The 9,981-nt window shown below is 43.2% G+C and overlaps 1 protein-coding gene across 2 annotated transcripts in view; it reads right to left on the bottom strand.

Moving 5' to 3' along the window:
* Positions 1-5,724: 5,724 nt before the first annotated feature.
* STXBP2 (syntaxin binding protein 2) overlaps positions 5,725-9,981 on the bottom strand; it is a 669,892-nt gene continuing 665,635 nt past the window's right edge. Inside the window, exon 19 of one of the 2 annotated variants that reach the window (XM_069603862.1) lies at positions 5,725-9,530. In XM_069603862.1, the coding sequence (XP_069459963.1) occupies positions 9,448-9,530 (83 nt within the window). In that variant the 3' untranslated portion in view covers positions 5,725-9,447. The remainder of the gene's footprint in view (positions 9,531-9,981) is intronic. The other variant, XM_069603864.1, reaches the window with a different exon arrangement.

Raw genomic sequence — 9,981 nt, 5'->3', positions numbered from 1 at the left:
TCGACACCTTGGTGTCCCGCTTCTCGCTCCCCCCCACAGAACAATACCACTATTCACAGTTAAACCATGCGCTGTTAACCCACCTTCCTGCCACGTGCGATATGCCTAAATACACACCGATGGAATGTAATGTAGTTTCCGAACTAATTAAACATAAGGTCACCTCTGTCATGTATAACGCCATTGCCTCTATCGCCACAACTGAACTGGCAAGTCTAAAGGCCAAATGGGAGCGGGAGGAGGGGGTAATCCAGGCAGAGGAGTGGATAACCGCTCTAATCTACCCCCGGGAGATAGCGATCTCATCTAGATTTAGACTCATACAGCTTAAAATCCTCCACCGATTCTACTACCCAAGAGTGACACTCTTCCGCTGGGGCAGGATATCAGACTCAAATTGTAGGTACCTTCTTCCATATTTTATGGGAGTGCAAGCATATTCAATGCTACTGGCAAGTATGTTGCAATGAACTGTCAAACATTCTAGGTAAAACAGTCCCCAGGGAACCAAAGCTTTTTCTGCTGGAGATAGAGGACGAAATTGAACTGACAAGATATGAAAAACTATTCATGTCAACTGCCATAGCAGTAACAAAGAGGAACATAGCACAATTATGGGGCTCGGAGGTGGCACCCACCCTCGAATAATGGGCCACGGATATAGACATTTGTATTGCAATGGAGTAGAGTTTACGCTGCGAGAGGCTGCCCTGAAAAAGCAAAGAGAATCTGGCAGAAATGGGAGGACTATCGAGAACGTGTCCCTCTCCTACCAGATGACCGGAGTCTGTGAATACGTGTCAAGTGTGCAGAGACTATTGCGCCGATACATGCCATAGATGTTTGCTCTTGTTTCACAATAACCCTTTTTATTTTCCCTCGCTTTGTGGTTAGTTGTGAATGTTGTGTTTGGAGAGCTTCTTATACTGTTCTCCCAGTTGTTGTAATGTTTATTTAACCTTGCATGAAAATTCAATAAAATGTTTGATCAAAAAAGATTTGGCTCCCGAAGGCAAGGGTGAATACATTTGGAGAAGTGGTCGACAAGTCGACCAGAGGGGGGTCTGAAGAGAGGGTCCCCGGAATGGCCCTTGTGTCCCCTATGCGCATGTCAGCCTGAAGGATTAGAAGCGAGAGATGCCAGTCGCTATTTGGCTAGCCCCTAGGTGGACCAGGGTATCCCACATATGGGAACAGATATTCTCTTAGACAACCATTCGAACCCCATCCAGCTGATGTCTTCGCGGATACAGGTGCTTCATCACTGGATCAGATTGACTAATGATAAATATCCAGCCTTGCTGACATCATTAGTGACAACAAGACATAGGAGCGCTAGTCACGAAGTAAACTCGCATCCATGCACGAAGTAACACAGACACACACACACACGCATACACCAAGAACATACACACACTGTCCTGTAGATGGAGACCCAGAGAGAAGAAGCTAAAAAGCTTCTGTTCACTTCTATTTCAACCTTCTGTAGATGAGGAATCCATGTGAGGAAGAAGTCCATTAGAAATGGGAATTTTCTCACTGTTGAGTTAGGCCACTGCTACTGCCATTAACCTAGTGAAAACCCTTGCAGAGGATTTCAACTCCAAAGGCAGGACCTTGAATTGGTAATGGGCATTTACTATCATGAACATCAAGAAATCCTATGCTTTGGATGGATTGTCACATGGAAAGAAGCATCCTGGAGGTTCAGTGATAACAGCATATCCAGGATCTGTAGTGCTTGAAGGATTTTCTCCTGCATCACAATCCTGCTATTATCTTTGATCAGGAACTCTTTCCAAGTCCGAGTTCCAGAAAAGGATGTTGCTCTCCTCCTTCCTTAGGGACTAGGAAATAGCGGGTGTACCATCCTTTCCCTTTTTCTGAAGAGGGAATAATTTCAACTGCTCCTTTGGCCAGAAGAGAGAACAATTCTTCGAAACACAATGGATCTGGAGCCCAAGGAGGTTCAAGCAATGGACAACCCATTCCTATTCGGAGGAAGCGGAGGCAATAGCCCACTTCCCCAGCTGCAAAACCCATTCACCAAGTATGCGGGCCAGTTCTGAACATGAGGAGTGAGGTGACCCCCGTCAAGCAAGGGTGGGGGGAGGACACCTCAAAGGGGTATCGCTGAAGTGGGCAGCAATTGCACAAAAGCAGTCTACGGCCCCTTCTGTGTGCTCCTACCCCTGCCTCTGTATTCGTACTGCCTCTGAACATTCTTAGTTGAGCTAAAATGCATTGGACTACGGTGGGAGTACGACATAAAATGTCTAAAGTCACAACTGCTGGAAAATGAAGGGAGTAGAAGACAGTTGCGAAGGTTTGAGATATTGCGGTGGCTTAGAATCCTGAAGCTTTTCCAAGGACTCATCCGCTTTCTTGCTGGACAGGTTAGATCTGTCAAAAGGCATGTGAAGCAATTTTGCCTGCACACCTGGATTGAATATGGGTGTCCTTATCCAAAAGAATTGCCTCATAATGGGGGATCTACCACTGACATGCCCACAAAATCAGAAGAATCTAGGCCAGACTGTACAGTCCGATCTTCAGTTTCTTTGCTGTAAGTGGTAACAAAATCATTTTCTTCACCTGCAGTAATGTAGTCTGGATGCTCTGAAATTCCAAAACCACAGCACGTGTGCATACTTGACCAAAGCGCAAGATGTGTTAATAGCTTTCAGGGCCATAATGCCCGATGCACATACTTTTCTTCTCATTGCATCAACATTCTTGCTATCCGTAATAAGTAAAGATAAGGAAAGCAGTGGAGCGGTTGTGCATGAACTGTGGCAGCCTGCACCATCAAATCACTGGGGTTGGATCCCAAGACCAAAGCAAAAATAAAAAAGATCTGTTGGCTTCTACATTTTCGCCAAGTCCTTGGCCATAGTAGGAGCGGAACAGGGGTTAGTCCAAGTCTAAAGGACTGCCATATTAAAGGGCAGGATGGTTTTCTTTTTAGGACACTTGACTAAGTTTTCTGTCAAATCACTGCACCCCTAGCTTAAAGGGTGCAATGAGCCCCAACACACCAACCTCTTCTTCAATGGTGCTACGAAAGGAAGCATTTGGATGACTATAAGGGGAGGCCTGTTGCATATCCAAGCCCTGAGATCTGACGAGAGCACACTAGAATTTCAAATGTTAACGTTTAAAATTAATTCTGGCAATGAGGTCTGGGCCAAGCTCAGGCATTCCAAACTTGCATGATTAAGATCATTGTCACAGTCCTAAATCACCTGCATCAAACTGAAAAACTCTCCTAGACTCAGGAGAATAGCTTTCCACTGGCTGAGGCCGATTTACCGGTCTGGCATCCATGGCCTCGACTGAAGTTAACATTAAGGGGTCAGCATATAGGAAACCTGTAAATCCTTTGCATGAGTGCTCTGTATAACTGCTACCCTCATGAGTACATCTACTGGCTGTCGGAGGCAAGGATGTGCCCAAAATCTCAGTTGGCGTGTTATTTCCTCCCATTGCTCCTTGGATGAGTTTTTAGAAAGAAAGGTTGCCTCACTATGTTGAGAGTCCGTCAACTCATTTATCGTCTCTACGCAAGTGACATTTCTTCCTTTTTATACAAGGATGTAGAATGGGAGTGGCGCAGTTCAATCCTAGAGTAGGACCTCATCTTTGGATTGTTAACTTTATTTTATTTGAATTTGTGTTTAGTGCTGTCCCAACCTAGAGGGTTTCGTATTGTCTTACACGGTTCAAAGTTTGAAATGATAGGAGTAGAAAAAAAGTTACAAAAAGTTTTCAGGATAGGCAGATTAGGATAAACACATGATGGTCATGGGGGGCAGGGTTATTTGTGAGAAAACAGTTGTTTTGAGTCTCTTTCTGAAAGTGGTGATGGAGGGTGGAGTGGGTATGTGAAGAGGTAGGGTGTTCCATTCCCTGCATGCATCAGTAAATGCTTGTTTTTGTGTGCATTTGAGTTTTCAGAGTGGAATGTGTAAATGTATTGGCATGCTTCTCTGGTGTTTGTGTGGGTGATGGGTTTGAGTTCATCATGAGGCTAAGATGGAGTCTTGAGGTGACTGGCTTTGAATACAATGCAGAGTCCTTTGAAGGCAATTAGTGGGGTCTGAGCATCCAGTGGATCTGGGCAAGAGCCTGGGTTTGGAGTTGTAGTAGTTCATGAAAGAGTTGCATACTGCAGTGGATGGGTGTGTGTAAGGTGTGGATGGAGGTTTAGAAAGGGACTTAAACGTTGAATAGTTTCCGGGTACGATTAGTGGTGGCTTGGAGCTCTTGGAGGCGATGGGTGGCTTTGGCATTGCGTATGGCTGTTTTGTATTTGTTGCACCAGCGTCTCAGAGGGTGTCCTGGTTGAGAAGCATGGGCTCTTTTTCCAGGCTCTTTCCAGGCATCTGGTTTCATGCTTGATAGAAAGGAGGGAACTGTTGAAACATGTTATTTGGTGGTTGTGGGTTTTTGTAATTTGAGGGGTGCAATTTTCTCGAGAGCCTGTGTGAGGATGGTGTTGTATTGGGTTGAGTAGAACGTGGTGAGGGCGGAGTGGCAAGCGCAGTGCCAAGGCTATGTCTGTAATGTGTATGGTTTGTCTGGCTGTGGATAAGAGGATGTGTCTGGAGCCAGCGCCTTGCCACCAAACTGAGACTTTCCTCTTAGGGTGTGATAGATTGAAAGTTGGAGGCCAGGGGACATGGCACCAACTTAGCTCGTTCACAAGGGATCTTGAGGATATCCTGGCCTTGACTGCAAACATTTAGGGGTGCTTAGGATGGTGAAGCAGTTTGAATGTTTGAGTGTCCCGAGAAAACAGCATGCTGAGCGTGTGGAATAAAATGAGCTCAAGTCGGTGGAGTGTGTTGTGCACCATTTGTTATGGAGGCAGCACCTACAGGACCATATAGCTGAGCTTTTTGAGGAGATAAATGGCGAGCTACACGGTCTTCTGCTGGAAAGGGGTATGTATCAAGATGAATAATCTGTGGGTGTACAGACAGTTTATTTGCCAACTCGAAAAAGAAAATAGTGGTACACCGGGATGCTTTGCTCACAACTTAGAAGCTTAGAGCACTGCCTAGCTTCCCAGATTCCCATGTGGACTGCCTTCGAAGAGAGCTACAGGTAGACGTTAGTCAAATTGATGGTCTGAACAAAAAAAAAAGATCACCCTAGTAAAAGTCTGGTTCCATTATTTGCCCCAGAGTGGAGTTCAAAATACTACACCTCACTTAGTTTTGTTATGGCTTGCACACCCTCTTACAAAAAGGAAACGTCTGAAGCCATAAACTCCCACTAAGCTATACTGAGCGTTTACTAACCCTCAAACTGTCAACATTTGTGAGTAGGGGTGTTGGGCACTTTTCTGTTATAGCCCAAACCTTTTTTGACATGATTAACTACTATTTTTTAATTACTGTCTTGTAACATTAATCCAGAGATTGATAATCCACGGTCACAACTGGTCATTTACCGAAGGCAACATGTTCTGTTTTCTTCACTGGATTTAGTTGCAGTATGGTTGCTCAACCCATTATATGACGACAATGAAGTACTTGCAGGTGTAAAGTATCTACACCCCGTTCCTTAGCTCTAGGAGTCACCACCCCAGCTGTAGGACTGCAAACCATGGCTCGCTTATATGGGACCATAGGATACTTGGAACACAACAGATTGTTTTGCTGAATGTGTAGTGGACCCATCATTTGTAAGAGCATTTAAAACAGTGTAGGACACAACTTTCATTTTATACATGATTATATCATCTTTATTTTCTGCTTTAAAATAAACATAACATTTAAATGATAGTGCACATATATAAGACAGGAAGCTGAAAAAAGCAACCACAATTATGTTTAATCTTTTCAGCCAGAGTAGAAGGATGTCTGTAAACTGTACTTCTTCACTTTGTTCATGTGCCCAGAGAAACTAACAAGCCCCAAATTGCGGTTGGCAAATAAAACATTGTGGAAAATTAACACATCTCAAGACCTCTTGTCAAGTGGAGCTAGATGGCTGCTAGACACCCATTAATCAAAACTCTACCAGTTATTTAAACAAGACAGAGCCCGATTAGGTGCTATAAATTCCACATTTGATGCCATGACTCTTATTTCTCAGTTTCGCCATTGAAGGCACTACTAAAGTACATCCTCTTAAGTAAGACAACACTCGCTTCCCATGACCTCAAACCTTTGTCTCTTGAGAATTAATCTAGAGTGTATCATGCAGTCATCTATACCAAATAGAACCAGTTTACTTATTGAAGTGACAAAGAGAGATAGCATTAGATGTAGCATCCTTGAAAATGTAAAGGCACTTCAATTTCTCGAGGTCACAGAATCTTTGACGTCTATTGGTTGGGGCTTCCAAATACGTTATTAGCTGAGAGAGCAGTGTGCACCATGTTGATTGCGTTAGGTTAGGGTGATTCAGATGCTTAACAGACAAACATTCAGAAGGTTCACATTCTGATTTACGACTGACCTAAAATGGAGTACATTTTTGAAGGTGAAAACATATTGCTGCCAACATAATCTCACACAAATGCAAAGTCTAGGTAACCGAGCCTAAGAATGATAAATAATGCCTCAGGGGAAGGGCATGTCAGGTAAACACTACCCATGGAAACGCAGGATGCAATGTGTAAATAGTGCACACTGTGACCTCGAGGAAATGTGCCATCATTTAACTCTGCTACTCTGATGCAGTGTGTTTGGTGGGGGTATTCATTGATAGGTACTGGCCTTTCAGCAAACATTGAGACCCTGATGGGTCCTCAGACACCATAAGAAAGGAAGAAAAACAGAACCATACCATTACTAGCGATAAATACTATTTCTACTGGTCAACAGGTCCTTGAATGATAGGAATGGCATAAGGCACACAAGATTGCAGAAGCTGGAGCAGTGTACTCTAAGAGTTGTACAGTGGAGACATAAACAGGTCCAAATGCCTAATATTTAAAAAAATGAAATAATTGGAACAAAGAAAATCGAGGTAAGTGATCACTGATAAAAAAAAAAAACTATCACTTCTCTGGCTTCTAAGATCGAGTCTTTGGGGGAGATCATAAGCATTCACAGTTGGCAACCTAGGGCTCCTGAAACCGCATTGGCACACAGCACTTAATTGTTTTTGCAAATTAAGAACCGGGAAATGGATGGTTGGACAAGCAAACAATTTCTCACCAGAAACTTTCAACCAAAAATCAGTTACGCTGGCAAACTTGTTTAAGCAATACTTCTTTCCATAGCCACTAGCCAACTAGAAAACCTCTAGAAGTGCTTTGTCCGTGGGGGGAAAAAAAATACGAATATTTACACTTACAGGAACACCACTTCAACTCTGTGCCAAAATGCCCAACTAGATAATGAAGCAACCTTGTGCTTTGGTACAGGATTACAAGTGGAATGCATTTCAATCATTAAGAAGTCATGGGGGAGCTATGAGGAACCCATAACCATAAGTGCAATGCATTACCCAGAAACACAAGATAAGACAATGATAAGTCACTAAGATCAAACAAAAGCCAGCCTTGAACAGAAACATTCAAAGAGCCAGGAAAGCATTTCTCATCTTTCATGGTCTATTAATGACTATCTTGAGTTTGGGTGCATCAAAGCACCCAATACAGTATTGAGCGGACCTTGTCCATCCACCAACTATCCCAAGTAATCAAGTCAATAAAAGCCAAATTCCATTTTGTACAGTTTTACAGATTACAAAATAGCACCGTACAGTGTTAGGACACAAGGAACATCCTATTCTCAAAGGAAACTAATTGGCAGCTCGTGACACTACTAGCACTCTCTTTCCACAAGACTTACAACTCTTAATTGCAGGAATGAGAGGGAACAATAGGACAGCAAATGACACCATTTCGATTGTTCTACAAGTCTTGCAAATCTGAATTGCAGGAATGAAAACTAATGGCTCATCAGAGAAATTACTTTAGAAGTGACTGAGTCCCAGGGTTTTGTGTGAAAGCCTCTATCCAGATCCATTCATTCACCAGAAAAGGATGCGTCAACCGCAGTCTGCCCCAGCCAGCAAAGAGGGCGGGGGACTTCATATCCCGCATATCATTTTCAACTTGCAGGCGAGCAGACGCACGGGAAAAATAGAGCTCTTGCACCATGTACATGAAGGGCCTCTGCTTCGCTTGGGCTGGAGTGACAATCAGTTTGAACATGACCAGTTTTCATAAAAATCATTGTGAACCCTACTTGAGAAGAACATGATTACTGTGCAGCCACGACATGAGAACATACATTTCAAATGGTGGCGTAATTGGAACACATGATCTCAGAAATACCAGGACATGCTGCTTTGATGAACTGGAACTTGCTGCAGAGTTGAAATGGAGTGTTTAGCTATGACGAGAACGGCATCTGCTGAAAGGTGAGGCTAGGATTTAAAAATATTACTTAGCCAAGCATTTTGAGGAACGCTCTGCTGACCGCAACATACAATTTCAAAACTGTCCAGGAAGCTGAACAAAGTTGGAAACTCACATTTCCTTCAAGCGGTGAGCCGAGGCACAGGGTCAAATTGAATATTTTCTAAAGTCTGCATCCGCTGTACACATTAGACAAACAATATGTCTTGATAGCAAGCCTGGCAAATGTTAGAACTCTAGACCCTTATTAACAGGAGCAGTGAGCACATCAATATCTTAGAACACCGTCAAACACATGTAAAAGCCCTGTACCTTTCTGAGAATGCAAGTTTGAAGCCAGAGACAGGAGTTATTTGAATGCACCGATTTACCAGTTTGATGACAACCCTATATTCTTCTGTGGGAGAGAGATTTCTGCTCAGCATCAAGATGAGCTATGCACCGACCTTGTTTTAGAGGTCAATGACTAGATCCACACAAAAAAGGTTGTTGAATCGCAGCAGCCGTGGCCATGGCTGTGCGAGAGGTGATAACTCCTTGGCCAGGGCTTACCGCAATCCTACAGCATTTATGGTATGAATTAATATTCAATGATAATTAAGACTTAAGCTGAAGGAAGAAATGAGAATTATGCAACTATAATGGCAGACCAAAAGAGCCTCAAAGGTTTAACCTATATATGGCAGCAACCAAGAGATATCCTCCCAAACTACCATAGACAGCAGATATTAAAAACGGATTCCTTCTAGAATAGCCTTTGTGCTTTGGCTCACAGCCCGGTCAACATTCTGCTGTAAATGGCTGCTGGGTGGAGTCCTTTTGCTGTTGACCTTATGTCTCTTGACTGTTGCAATACACAGGTACAACCAAGTGACTTTTTTTGAACAGGCATTTACTAGACAATTAGATCCTGAGGGACCGAATTCCTCGTAATTCCCCAACTCGTGAAAGGGGCAGGAAACTAAAAGCCAAAGTTAGCCTGCAGGCAAGTAGCAGGGCAGCTGCAGCTCATCCGTCGGTGGTCTTCCAAGGGACCATGGAAAGGCATGACATTGTGGGCTTCACTGGGAAGCTTGCACAGGTGGCTTGTCCAGAGTCTTTAGATCATCCAGGAATTTGGTTGGGGTCAAGATGTGAGTAGAGCCTGGAATGCGAGAGAGGCAACATTGCAGAGTCAGTTTAAAATGTTACTCGAAACACAAATGCATTGAAAAAACACAAATGTATAAAAAAGACAATTTCTAAATATTTTATTTGCAAAATTATTGAATAGCCATTTAAGTGCTAGATACAGAGCAACGCCTTTGCTTCCGTTCTCGCTACGTCAGTCCCCGTCATTGTGCCAGTAAGTATAACAGAAGGTACTTTAATTTAACAGAAAAGTAAATTATAAACAGACAACCCGGTTAACAAATGGAACACTTCTAACCGTCCATGAATTATATGCCACACGCTGCCACAACGTAATAACAAGTGGGTCAATTTTTGATAGATGTCCATGTGTTGGTGGCTTGACCAGCACTGAGGTAAAACAAAATTACAAAAAGAACATATACCCTTCTCACAGACCTACTTGGGGGATAAAAAGAATCAGA

This window comes from Ambystoma mexicanum, chromosome 3q, assembly GCF_040938575.1.
Source record: "Ambystoma mexicanum isolate Mex_15411 chromosome 3q, UKY_AmexF1_1, whole genome shotgun sequence".
Lineage (NCBI taxonomy): Eukaryota > Metazoa > Chordata > Amphibia > Caudata > Ambystomatidae > Ambystoma > Ambystoma mexicanum.
This window is presented reverse-complemented; position numbering and strand designations above follow the sequence as displayed.